The following is a 14,116-nucleotide window of genomic DNA, read 5'->3' on the forward strand; positions in this document are numbered from 1 at the left end:
AAGACTAAGGAACCACTCTAAAGGCCTATTTTAGACCCACCCACACCAAACAAAAATCAAGCCCTGACCAGGTCCAGGAGGAAGGCGGAGATTGGGGGCTGAGTCTCTACCAGTTAGAGGAGCTCAGGAGCCACGTTGGGATTTCCACAGACATAACCTAACAGAGCATAAAGCCAAACCCACACACATTGAAGGCGGTCAGCTAGTAATTGAACAAAGAGCAAAAGCAACCCTTTTCAGAGAAAGATAACAGAATACAGAGTCTCTATAACATAGTATTCATCATGTGCAGTAAACAGTCAAATGTTAGTAGACCTGCAAAGATATTTTTTTTAATTGGCCATAACCAAAAAAAAAAAAAAAAAAAAAAAAAAAAAAGACAACAGAAACCAACCACAAGCCTAGATATTGGATTTAGTACATGAAGACTTTTAAAAACTATTATAAATATAGGCAAATATGTCCAAAGAATTTTTAAACACTGTTTAAATGAGTAAACACATAGAGTGTTTCATTAGAGAAATGGAAACTATGAAAAAAGAACCAAGTTAAAAATTCTAGAACTGAAAAAATTGTGTGTGTGTGTGTGTGTGTGTGTGTGTGTGATGTGTTGAGAGAAGGTAGAGAAGAAGAAAGCAGATGCTTCCCCCTATCTATTCTCCCTCCATCAAAATAAACTTATATCCACATCTGTCTTGGCTAAGGGGCTGCCATTTAGAAAAACAAAAAGGACAGGGAACCTCATGCTTTGAATAAAGCAAATCAGTAATTGGTGACAAAATCTAAACAGCAAACACTGCAATATTAACAATTAAATCCAAGATCCCTGTGGATTTGAAATGTTTTTAACAATTAAAATAAATATTAAATATGTATATATTTATGTGCTTGTAGGACAAAAAGTTATAAGCAGAGGGATAACCTCATCGAGTATATAATGGGGAGGCTCCCTCCACTGAAATGGAACTGAACTGACACAGGGCGATGTCATGGATGAGGTACAAGATCCACTCCCCATGACTACGGTGTCTAAGATGTGAGGACGTGACCACAGAAAATGGGAATGCGCTCAGAGAGGAAGGAACACGTATAAGTTGATCTGCAGGACTTTGCCACTTATAGATGGGAAATAGGAGAAAAAGAAGAATTGGAAATGATTCCCAAACTACCACTGAGGCTGACTGAGTATAATCTACACCAGTGGTGGGCAAACTGTGGCTCTCCAGCCACATGCCGCTCCTTGGCCCCTAGAGTTTTTAGCAAAGACCAGCTTAGGAGTACCCTAATTAAGTTAAATAACAATGTACCTACCTATATAGTTTAAGTTTAAAAAATTGGGCTCTCGAAAGAAATTTCAATCATTGTACTGTTGATATTTGGCTCTGTTGACTAATGAGTTTGCTGATCTCTGATCTACACTAATAAAAGACAAAGGTGCAAATTTACTGAACCTCCAAATTAAACCACCAGCCAATTAGGAGTATGCAAATTAACCCAACAAAATGGTGGGTTAATTTGCATATGCAGGCATGTAGCAAAGACTGAGGACTGAAGACTGAAGGCTCCCCTACAGCTGGAGCCAAGACTGAAGGCTGAAGGCTTGGCTCCTCTGTGGCCTGGGTCCTGGGTGCCGGAGGAAAACCAGTGCCGGCAGCCAGGGGAAGGAATATCTATTGCACGAATCTTCAGGCAAAGGGCCTCTAGTGTGATATAATTTCCTGCGGGAAATTCCACAGGAGGGGCAGTTTGGAAGAACAACAGAAATCCATAGGGCTCTGGATTTTGGAGTTTAAGAAAGGTGTGGGATATCTACACAGGACTATAGTTAGCAAGTGTAAAACTCAGGAGGGCTCTGGCCGGTGCGGCTCAGTTGGTTGGAGCATCAGCCTGTACACCAGAATGTGGTGGGTTCAATCCCTGGTCAAAGCACATACCCAGATTGTGAGTTTCATTCCCAGTGGGGTCAGATTCTAGAGGGAGTGATGACTATTTCTCACATCTCTCTTTCGCGCGCGCTTTCTCTCTCTCGCTCTCTCTCTCTCTCTCTCTTTTCTCTCTCTCTCTCTTTCTCTCTCTCTCTTTTATCCCTTCTCTCTTTGAGAATGAATGAATGAATGAATGAATAAATAAATAAATAAATAAATAAATAAATAAATAAATAAAATTCAGGAGGGAGGGAGAAAGTGAAGATACAGATCCTGAGGTGGTCAGCATGTAGATGCCAAAGGGGAGGACAAGAGAAACTAACTCTAGGAGACAGCAGTGTGTAAGGGGTTGGCAGGAGGTGAGGGGCACACAAGGAGCAGTGAAAATAACAGGCAGAAAAGAGGTAGGAGGAGAGCCAGCTAGTGACATGATGCCAAGGCAGTGACCACTTCAAAGCCAAAGGTGTGGCAAGCACTGCCAGATGCTGCAGAAAGAATAAGCACTGAGTGTCTACCAGAAGAGGCAAAGGTGGGTCTCTGAGAGTGGCTGTATGGACTGGAGCAGTCCCATTAAAGTGGAAGGATAACAGAGTGATCCATCCACGCCCAAAACTGAAATGAAAATACTCCCAAGTTATATGTGTGAGCACATCACCAGAAATAGTAATTTTGAGATATGTCCACATGTCAGAGCCTGAGGAGAACTTTCACTAATTCCCCACTAATTCCAACACGATGAAACTGGGGAGACACAACTTCCATCCCGAGAACCACAGCGGCCCATGGGAAGGAAGGTTTTCACTCACCACCACTATTTGTTCTTGCCAGGGACCCAGAGGCTACAGTGGCCACCAAAGCAAGCAACTGTTTCCATGGTGATCTATTCCCCAACCCAAACCCACCTCGGCAGCACCCCTTTTCTAAGCTCCGTTAGAAAACACACCTCTGAGAGCAAGCAGAGCAGGGGTTGGTGCGCCATCCTGGATCACTGGCAGGTCAGATGAGAACCGGAACGCACCTGGGCTCACTGGCTGCTGTGCTCCCGTGTGAGCAGGAAGGGGAGCAGGAGAGGGAAGGACAAAGGGCTATATGATTCTGTGGCACATACAACTGAATGTGCCATCAAGATCCTTCTTCTGCCCTGCAGCCCTGCACGAGACAGATGAATGTCTTCTAGAAATGGGACTCTCTAGTCTGGAGCTGGAAAGGCGAAAATTTTCTCAGCTCTGGGCAAAGTGAAGATAGAACAGAGAAGGCTAAAAAATCATTACAAACCTTGCTTGCTCACAGTCACTGGCCCTACAAAGAACAATAATGACTGAATCACAAAGCAGAACAGAAAAGAGCAAAAGGGACCATAAAAAAACATTTTCTATTGCAAAAGAAAAGCAGCATTAGACTGGATAAAAAGACTTTATATATACATATGTAACTTATGTATATATGTAACATATACATGTATATCACAATGATATATACACACATTTATTAATATGTATTTCATAAATTATTTTAAATTTTATAATAAATAATTTAAAATATGTAAATGACAGTAGACAACTAAATCGATATTGTAGAAGACACACTCAAGAAGGAATGCAGACTGCAGAGGTGCAAAAGAGAAAAATAATGTGAGAAGAAACAGGTAAAGTGAAAAACGACTGAAAATCTAGCATTAAAATGAGAGGCATTCTTGAAGAACACACAGAAATAATGACCATCAAAGATGTGAAAGCAAACAAACCTAAGCTCAAAGGAAGATTCGAGACAATAATCGAAGGGGTTGACACTGTTACTGACAAAAATAATGTGAAATACCTACACCCAGACATGTCATAGCTGCTCTGAGGAAGCCCTGAGGAGAGGACACCCGAAGCACCACTGCTACAGAAGGCGGACGCTGGGTTAGATACTGATAGCCCCAAACTGGAAACTCAAATATCCATCCTGAGTAGAATGGACATAGAAATTGAGTTAGAGTATCAGTAATGGAATACCATATATGAATGAAAATGAATGAACCTCTGATAGAGGCAATTTTAGTTTAAGATTAAGATAGCATCACTAGATTATTCAATAAATAGCATTTCAAAAATTGTTTTCTTATTATAATTCATATGTCTAATAAAACTTCATATGATACCTGTATAAGTGCAAGATACTGCTAATGAATATGCATGAACTACCTGGGTATACTGCAAACTATTTGGGGACAGGCAATGAACAGTATATCTATTTTATTTCTTCCTCTATCCAGAAAGCATTTGGGTAAGCATTCCTGCAAGGAATGAATGAATAGGAATGAACAAAGGAATGAATGAATGATTGTCTCAATTGATTCATCCTGGCTGAGTTTGCTTGTTGGATGATTCTTAACTTCAGCCTGGCCAACTTGCAGCAGCTTTGCACTATTTCCTCCTGAGCTTTGTGTAAAGAGAAGAAACAGAAACTTCCCAGAGTGAATGGCAACAGGAGAGAGGCTCTTGTCCTGCCTGTACTCCGTGGGGACCCACCCAGGGACTGGGCACTTTGGACCTTTACCTTGAAGGAAAGGGGCATTCTGTTCCTGGTGATAAACACCAACCACCCTATCCCCACCATGGTGATCCTGAAGCAGGAGGCTGCAGGATGAGGAGGGGGATGGGGAGCAGAAAGTGAGGGTGGAACCCAACTAGTGTCTGCACCAGAGTTAGCCAGACCACAAAGGATGCTCCACTGTCCACCGGTGTCCAACTCATCAACTCCCTGTGTGACACCGTGAGATCTCTGAGGATAAATGAGTGGCCTCGAACAGCAGGACCGAGGACAGCTTGACAGGAGGCCGCCCCAAGAGAACAGCAAGCAGCCAAAGGCTCGGAAACCTCTGCTCCCCGAAGCACCAGCGGCAGTCACCCGAACCGGTTCTTGCCAGCTGGTTTTCAGACCCTGCTCCCTGCTCTAAACTCAGTGCATATCTGCACAGCCCTGCCGAGCCCCAGGATGCTCGTAAGAAAGCATGAGTAGTCATAACTCAGGGGTCACCTTGGCAAAAAACAAAGAAGTAGAAGAAATCTTCCATCAGAAAATGCGTGGATCACCTCCTAAAGGACAAAGGCAACACCTTCACCAGGGCCCTCGGGTCCTGAAGCCACACTCCTTCCACTTCCTTCCACCAGGGCTTCACTCCTGAGCCTGCCCGTCTCGCTTTTCTTTTCTTTCCTTTCCTTTTCTTTTCTTTTCTTCCCCCCATTGATCTCAGCGAGGAGAGGGAGATAGAGACAGAAACATCTTTGATGAGAAAGAATCATTGATCAGCTGCCTCCTGCACGCCCCACACTGGGGATTGAGCCGCAACCGGGAATCGAACTGTGACCTCCTGGTTCATAGGTCGACGCACAACCACTGAGCCATGCCAGCTGGGCAGAAGGCACCTTTCAGCCCTGCCCAGCTGCCTGGGCCTGGGTGAAACAGCTGGTGAACGCTGATGTTTGTCCAAGCACATGCAGGGTGCTGCAGCCAGGTGCTCAGAGCAGGGAACCGGGCTGAACTCTCACCAGCCACCCTCTTGAAAGGCTGCACCCAGAGGTGACCCAGATTTACCAGAGAAAGCGCCTTGCTCTGAGACGTGTTGGAGAAATCATCTCCTGGCTACTCTCGGCAAGGCTGGGTGGCAGACGGGAAGAGGAAGGGAAGTGGAAGCGGGGTCTGGGACAGCCACAGGGGATCTTCAAACTTCATGTGGTTAGTCATCTCGCATCTTTGAGTGTTGCCAGTTCTTGGCCTTTGTTCAGCAAAACCCACTCGGGGGGCTCCTGCGAACTGACAAACCCAGAGGACGTACCCAAACACACGTGCAAACCCGCCAAATCAATGCACCACCTGCCCTCGTCTCCACTGGGGGCCGATTCCTCAGGGTGTGGGGGAGCCTGAGCCTCACCTCACCTGCCCAACGCGGCCAAAAATAATGAAGGATGGGCTCACGTCACAGGAAGTTAGGGCTCTCTGGCATGCGTCTGTGTCCTGCATCTGACTGCTCTCTGGCCAACTGAAGGCCAGTAGAGCTGAGGGTCCTGCTGTCCTCTCCGGCCACCAGTCTGCCCAGACCACAGTGAGCAGCTGCTGCCCTAAGGGGCCTGGCCTTGCCCACTCGCTCTGACAGCCCACCCACCTCTGCCACTCCACTGCCCGTTCGTACAAATAAGCAAGCCTTTAGGGAAGCAGGCCAACAAAATAAACAAGGGCAGGGGAAGTGATCACAGGGCCCTGTCCATCTGCTGCAGATCATGAAGCGAGTGTGGCTTCCCTGGCCCAGCTCTGACTCTTCCCACCTTCCCCGGTAAAAGAGGAGCGCAGAGAAGGCGCGCTGGCTCGGACCATTACACTTAAAAGCGGAGATGGGAGCCATCTGGGGTACTTTCCGCTTCTCTCTTTTAGAAAATAAATTAGTAGACTTCGTGTTTTAAAATGTGTTACAAGGAACACAGCATTCCAAAACACTGGGGGGAAAAACGATTCTGGTTTGGCCTCAGCAGATGCGGCACCTAGGCAAACATCTGGCTGAATCAACCTAATTCTCTAATCCAGAAAAAAAAAAAAAAAATTCCTTCTATCTCGTTTTAATTTTCTTTTTATGGGGGGTTGGTTCACCAATGGGGACACAACAGGGCAGAGTCCCAGGACGAAGCCAGCCTCTGCGTTCTCGGGTTTTTTCCCCATCCCTCATTCTGCCCTGAATACTCAGGCCTGAACTGTGTTACGAAGGAACAGCGGCAATAAAAATTATTGCTGTCCACCTGGACGCAGCTTCCAGACTATTTCTCATCCGGGCAGGATTCGAAGCACATGGCCACACGTCAAGAGACAGCCATTAGCCAGGCTGAAAACCTCCCCCACAGCTGGGCCCCGGCATAAAAGACAACACGGGAACAGGACGACACCATGTGTGCCAGAGATTCCATAAACTGGAAGATTCACTTGGGGAGCGGAAGGCTCTCCTCCCAGTCAGTATCCAAGGAAACGGAACGATCCCCCATCGATCTTTCAGGCCTCGAGGTCCATCCCACACAGAGAAGTCCGTCGGGCAGAATTTACCTCTGAACTCTTTCCCATCAACCACGGTCAGACGGTGGTTGGCCCTTTCACCGGAGATGCACAATAGCCCCACATGCCTCTCCGGATGGCTACGTTCCCAGACGGGGCGGGCTCCTTACCATCGAGCTCCTCCACGGAGATGTTAGCAAGCTGCTCGCTGTCGCTGCCAGCAGAGAGGGACCGGTTGAGGTAATTCCCCTTGTACAACAGGCCGGCGGTCACATGGTGGAAAGGCATCTTCTCCCTGTGCGCGGCGAGAAGGGGGGCGAGAGAGAAAGACATCGTCAGCCGCTCCTCCTGCCCGGCCTCAAAGGACCACCCCGGGGTTCCCCTGGCCAGTGTTATCTTTTCATGAATAACGTATCTAGAGGGGAAGTCAGAAAACTTTGGGGTGCCAGTGGCTGAACAATCCACACGGGGCCTCAAGTTCTAGCCCTTCCTCCACTGTATGTCTGTCTTGCATCGTTGTTCCCACGGAATTGTGAATTTGAGGCGCGCTGTCCCTGCAGACTGTGGGACACCATGTCATCGCCAAGCTGTCTCCGTGCAAACAGGAACACCCTCTGCTCCTCTCCCTCGCCTGGCAGCCTCGTTCTCGGTTCTCACAAGAAAGGACAGTGCACCCCAGAAATGTCGGGCTGCCCAGGGACCGGATGTCTTGGCTGTGACCCTGCAGAGGCCCACGTGTTTCACTTTCCCCAGGCAAAGCAGGCATTCCGCTCACACAGCACTCCGAGCAGGGGGGGCACGCACGGCTCCACGTGAACATGCAAACCAATCTGTGCCCCTGAGGGGCGGCCCCAAGCCCGACTCAAACCCACCCTACTATAAAGGTGAGTGACATCTCAAGGTGTCCCAGAACTGAGCAGCTTCCAGCCCTCTCCGGGAAATTAACTAACGCATCCCTCTACCCCCAACTAACAAACCCTCCAGGCAAAGCTGCTCTGCCCAGATGGCCACCGCTGGGCCTCAGAGGTCCCCACAGGGCAAGGCAGGCCAGAGGCTCCAGGCTAAGGGGAAGGGGTGTGGTGAGGAGAATGAAAGGGCGGGTACAAAGGATAAAGAGGAAAGGCACTTAGAAAGATGGGCCCTCCCGGGCAGAAAGGGCCTGCCTGGTGCTGTTACAGTGAGGGAGCCACTGAGCATGTCAGGTTCTGCTTCCCCATCTGGAAAGGGACTGAGGACTAATACGCCAGTGAGTGGAAGTAGGGAACAGGGAGGGAGTACAGGGAGCCAACACCGGGTGTGGGTAAAGAACACCTTAGCAGGGCTCCCAGAAGGAGGACTGGGCAGGTTGGAAGGAGTCATCTCCCCGTCCTGGGAGCACCAAGCAAGGATGAGGGCCTCCCTGCTAGGGCTGAGGGAGAGGAATGGCCCCTTGCTCTCTCCCACTCAGCTATCAGTCCGCATGTAAGTCACTTGTAGAGACCTGTCCGGCACTAACGCTTGTGTCTATAGGATAAGCCGGAGTGGCCGGAGCAGCCCCGGTGGCCACTGCTGAGCAACGAGGTATAAATTGCAGGAAGGCAGCCAAAGGGCCAGTCTCTGAGAACGATAGTTCAGGACAGCCAAACCTCGCTGAGCCTCAAACTCCACTCAGAGAACCCACGCTCGGCAATCGTCCCTGCTCATGGGATGTGGAGCCAGCACACACCAGGGGTGGGGCTCCTGTCTTCTTCTCCCTGGGACACCACTGTGACAGGCACAGCTGGGCCCGCCCCTACTGTCCCCACCACAGCAGCGGGTCCTTGTTGGGGCTGAGCACTGCTGACTTCGGGATCAGCCCAGGAGACTCCTAAGAGCTACAGGGCTTGCCCAAGAGCACAAAACCCGTGAGTGAAAGAGAATCCTTTCCAGAACGCAAGCCTCCTAAGCGCTGTTTCGACGAAGCAGCCACAGCTGAGCCAAGACATTTCCATGCGGATGTCAAACTCTCATTTCAAGCTCAAGATGTCTAAAAACAAATTAATTATCTTCCTAAAATATAGGCCACACTTCCTGATTTCTCTATTTCTATCAAAGGTACTTTTCACTCATCATAACAACTGGGGCAGCTCTCACAAATGCTCTGGGCCCCGAACGGTAAGACAGACACAGGGCTGAGGCCAGAGCCGGCCTCCAGCCTCCAAACCACGTGAACACTCTACCGCTCACAAAACACACATCCCGGGCCGATCGTCAACGGCAGGACGCTGGCCACAAAGCACACACACATTTGCCAAGTATATAATGTACACCTTCCTCTAGTTACAAGCCAGACTTCCCCCTCCCAAAGCCACATTGTCCTTTCACATAAATAGAAAACCATCATCTTTTTCTGGAAGAACAATTCAATTGCCATCTCCTCTTTCCTCCAAGTTAAATTTCAGAAAGAACAGGTTTAAAAGCCAGTATCAGACGTGTACGTTAAGGCCACTCTCCCTTTTCCTAAAGCCAATCCGGATTTGGGGGACCGGGAGCCGTGACTGTCTGACAAAGGACTGGATCCCCGTGGCCCAGGGAGAGAGACGTCAACACCGGCTAACACTTCCTGCATGCCTTCAGCTCCCTCTCAGCTCGGGCCCAGGATCCCAGCTGCCTCTCCGGCTGCTATTCTGTCATTTCAGTTCTTCGTGAACATGGGACGATCACACTGATCTTAGCGAATTTCCCTACCTGGAGGAGCCCCACTCCGATCAGTACCAGCACTGGAATTATTCCTCCCCATTTCATCACTCATCACTCCAGCTTCCAAGCATTTTGTAAATATCTTCCCTTTATCACCTTTTACCTGGACGTCTGAAGCTTTGCATCTGCCACACACATTTCTGCCGCCGAATAACAAAGTTATATGCAAACGACCATTCCCAAGCCATGTCCCAGTACAGCACATAACAAACAGTGAGTACTTGGCAGAAAGAAAAAAACAAAAAAGCTGGTCATAACTGAGTCCCATTTGGTATGCCAACATAATTTGCTTCTGGAAAAAGCAGCTTACAAAATTAGGTACATATCCATTTCCTTCGGTCTCTGCACCCAAAATGTTCAATGTCTAGCAGGAAAGAAAACGTGGAATTGAACCATCCATACAGATAAATAAAGTCGTGTTCAAAAAAGGGAAGAACATTATTTCAAGTAAGCTAAAAACAGCTGCTGCAATTAAAGACTAAATTTCACTCCAAGCCACCTGGGGAAACCCAACCAAGATTTTTCTCTTTGGCGAAGGAAGAAAAACACACAAGTTCATCAACAAAGACAAACATGGTCCTGGACTAAAACTTGAAGATGGATCCTTATGGGGGAGAGAAGGGAGACAATGAACTCAAAATATATGCAAATATTTTCACCACAACTTTACTAATTAAGAAATATTATTTAACTGGCTTGGTCACGTGAACACTTTCTCTGTAACTTCTGTAAGGCAGTATGATTTCATGTTTAAGAATCAGGGCTTGCCGAAACCGGTTTGGTTCAGTGGATAGGGCGTTGACCTGCGGACTGAGGGGTCCCAGGTTCAATTCCGGTCAGGGAATGTACCTTGGTTGCAGGCACGTCACGTCCCTAGTGGGGGGGTGGGGGTGCAGGAGGCAACTGATTGATGTTTCTAACTATCTGTCCCTCTCTCCTCCTCTCTGTAAAAAATTAAAAAATCAATAAAATATATTTAACAAAAAAAAAAAAAAAAAGAATCAGGACTTGCTGGACTGGTGTGGCTCAGCTTGAGCCTCTACCTATGATCCAGGAGGTCACAGTTTGCAAGCACATGCCCGGATTGCGAGCTCAATCCCTGGTCGGGGGCATGCAGGAAGCAGCCAATCAATGATTCTCTCTCATCACTGATGTTTCTATCTCTTTCTTCCTCTCTGAAATTATATATATATATATATATATATATATATATATATATATATATATATATATATATTTTTTTTTTTAATTCAGGACTTTGGAAGCAAAAATAGTATTAGATTTAAATCCTACCTCTGCCTACAATAACCATATCAGCAAGTTACTTATTTTCTGTAAGCCTCAGTTTCCTCCTCTGTAAAAGAAGGTTTTGATACATACTGAATAGTATTTTTATAAATATAAAATAAGATATGGAAAATGCTGTACTTAGTACCATAAACACTATCAATAAATATCAGTAATTATTTGCTAAGGGTATATGAAGCAGGATACAGGGAAAAGAGGAGGTCACAGATATGGGATTGAAGATCAAACATTCTGGGTTAGGAAGGAGGGTCAGGGAGTACGTGGCAAGGGTGGGCTCAGAGGGAAGCTGGCTGGCTCTGAGAGAACAGGTGGGCAAGGGGCTCACAGCACCAGCGTTCCTGGTGAGGGGAGAGTGGTGTCGGCAAGCAGCTGGCTGCATCTGCAGGAGGGCTATTAAATGGGAAGCACAGGAGCTGAAGAAGAGTCAATCTCCTGGGCACCAGGGGATTCTCCGGTTACATAATAGACGAGGTGTCCAGGGGTTAAAAATCAAAGGGGTGGTTCCTGCTTTAAGGGTCAAGGAGCGGGTACATTTCTTGGTGGAGTAACCAACCAAAGAGCCCCATTCACGTTGACATGAGATGGTGCCCTTCAGTGAAGGTTCATTTTATGTGTCAATGTGACTGGGCCCTGGGGTGCCCAGATATTTGGTTAAACATCATTCTGGGCTGTCCGTGAGGTTGTTTCTGGATGAGAGGAACATCTGAGTCACAGACTGAGTACAGCAGGTCGCCCTCCCTGACGTGGCTGAGCCTCAGCCCACCGATGGAGGCAGAGGAGGGAGAATCCACTCTCTGGGCCTGACGGTGAAGCTGGGACACTGGTCTTCTGCCTGGACTGGAGCTCACACCATCATCTCTCCTGGGCCTCCAGCTTGCCAACTGCAGATTGTGGGCTTCTCAGCCTCCATAGCCATGGGAGCTAATTCTTTATAATAAATCCTTCTATGTTCACATCCATCTTATTGGTTATGATTCTCTGAGGAGCCCACAACACTACACCTCCCATGCATATTACCGGAGGCTGGTGTTGTTATTACAGACAGAGTGTACCAAAACACAGTTCTGCGGGGCCCCGAAGCAGGGCCACTCAGCGTGCTCTGTGGACCACTGCCAGGCAGACACTGCTTGTAGCTAGTCTGCAATGAGCTAAGGACAGGAACAGGGAGACCGCTTTGAAATGTTTATAGCGTTGTCCCAACATTTAAGCATGTGACCAGTTGATGATTTATCTTCATTTTATTTTTCCAGTAACCCCTTCTTACTGTATTTGACAAAAAAATCAGTCTGCCAAGAACCAGAATTTAAAAAAAAACAAACTTGCCCTTCCCCCACAATTGGTGTAAGAAGTACTGCTCTAATGTACTTCGTTTAAGTTGCATGGATTTCTGTAAAGGTCCACAGAGAGAAGAGAAGGGCTTTGGAAAGGACGTGCAAGACCTCATCCAAAGTGGGGGCTTTCTGTAGAGAGAGAGCCGAGAGTGCACAAGGAACCCTTCTCATGAGTTCCTAGTTACCAGACATACCAGGGGCAACATAGGCCCTGCATCCTACAAGTTAAAGAGCCTCGCCAACCCAGACAGGGCCTCTGCCAAACTCCTCTACATACACTCAGGAAGGCACACAAAACAAATGCCGTTCCTGACAGGGGTGGAAGAAGTTTCCATTAAGTCTGCACAGTTAGCATTAGCATGACAATCAGTGGCAGACCCACACTTTGAATTCCGAAACTACATAATAGAGCCAGACAGTAAAGGGATAAGAGGTTTTGGTGCTACCCAGATTCTTTCTCTTCCACTTCAAGGTGGGGATGACCAGCTATGGCATCAGACAATTACCCTATAATTGGAACTGCTTTTCCAAAGTAGCCAGGGCCAAATCCCCACTGTCCTTGGCACCAGTGTGGAGCAGCAACCCCCCCCACCCCCCTTCTCTTGACTAATCAGGGATCTTATCTACCAATACGCAACACAGCTAAAAAAAATAAGAAAGGGACAGAGGCATGGACCCTGCACGTGAAGTGAAAGAAAATGTGCTGCAGGCAAAGGTGTCAATGAGAAGGACCCTAAGAACAATGACCTATGGGGACATTCTGGTTTGTCATGCATTGCTTTTGATTACAAAAGAGTATCAGAAGACCTCAGATACCCCAGAAATAGTACATCTCCTCCCCAGAGTCCAAGAGTTAAGTCATGGGGACAAGAAGATCCAGCAGAGATGCACTAGGCACTGGGTACTTGGCTGAGAACCTATAAAACGATTGTTCCCTTATTAAGATCCAATTGGCAAACAAGGTTTGGACAGAGCTCAAATCAGACAGGAATGAGTAAGCAAAAGACACCAGGGTAGGGTCTGTATGAGAGTTCTGCAGCATGAGAGGAGGAAGCACTCTCAAGAATTAAAGCAAAAGGGCAATAATATGGGAAAGAAGACAATTTTACAAAGTTTCTGGTGATGTCCTTAAAAACAAGTTCAGAAAGTGGTGTGTCAATGAAATAAGAATGTGCATGCATAAGGAAATATCAGGGTAAAGTGAGGAGATACCAAGTTAAAAAGAAAGGAGAGCCGAAACCGGTTTGGCTCAGTGGATAGAGCGTCGGTCTGCGGACTGAAGGGTCCCAGGTTCGATTCCGGTCAAGGGCATGTACATTGGCTGCGGGCACATCCCTGGTTGGGGGTGTGCAGGAGGCAGCTGGTCGATGTTCTCACTCACCGATGTTTCTAGCTCTCTATCCCTCTCCCTTCCTCTCTGTAAAAAAATCAATATATTTTTTTAAAAGAAGAAGAAGAAAGGAGAGCTTGCTAAGAGGCAAGGTGATTTGGAAAAGGTGCAGGCCTTTGCAAAGCAAAGAACAAGCCCCAAAATAGCAGCAGAATGGGAATCTACATTAATGGCAACAGTGTCTCAAACCAACAGAAAATTCAGCAAATAACATAAGGCATCCATGGACCCACAAACCAGATTGGCCATGGGCTAATATATCGCCTTACTTGCTTTAGATTTGTTCAAAGAGAGGATCCATTACACATGGAAGCCCTGCTCATGTACTTTGTTCCTCCACCTCCTTCCATCCCCTGTGACAACTCTATTCTGGAGTGCAATGTATCCTTCCAGTCTGTGTTTTTAACATTTTTCCTACATTTGGA

At 47.3% G+C, this 14,116-nt stretch overlaps 1 protein-coding gene across 15 annotated transcripts in view; it reads right to left on the reverse strand.

The window, feature by feature from the left end:
* Window positions 1-14,116, reverse strand: part of CALN1 (calneuron 1) — a 428,626-nt gene that overhangs the window by 279,906 nt on the left and 134,604 nt on the right. For all 15 annotated transcript variants that reach the window (XM_084880732.1, XM_084880734.1, XM_084880736.1 and 12 more), the window contains one exon: window positions 7,115-7,239. In XM_084880732.1, the coding sequence (XP_084736858.1) occupies window positions 7,115-7,239 (125 nt within the window). The remainder of the gene's footprint in view (window positions 1-7,114; window positions 7,240-14,116) is intronic.

The sequence above is a fragment of the Pipistrellus hanaki genome (assembly GCF_964339955.1).
Source record: "Pipistrellus hanaki genome assembly, chromosome: 4".
NCBI lineage: Eukaryota > Metazoa > Chordata > Mammalia > Chiroptera > Vespertilionidae > Pipistrellus > Pipistrellus hanaki.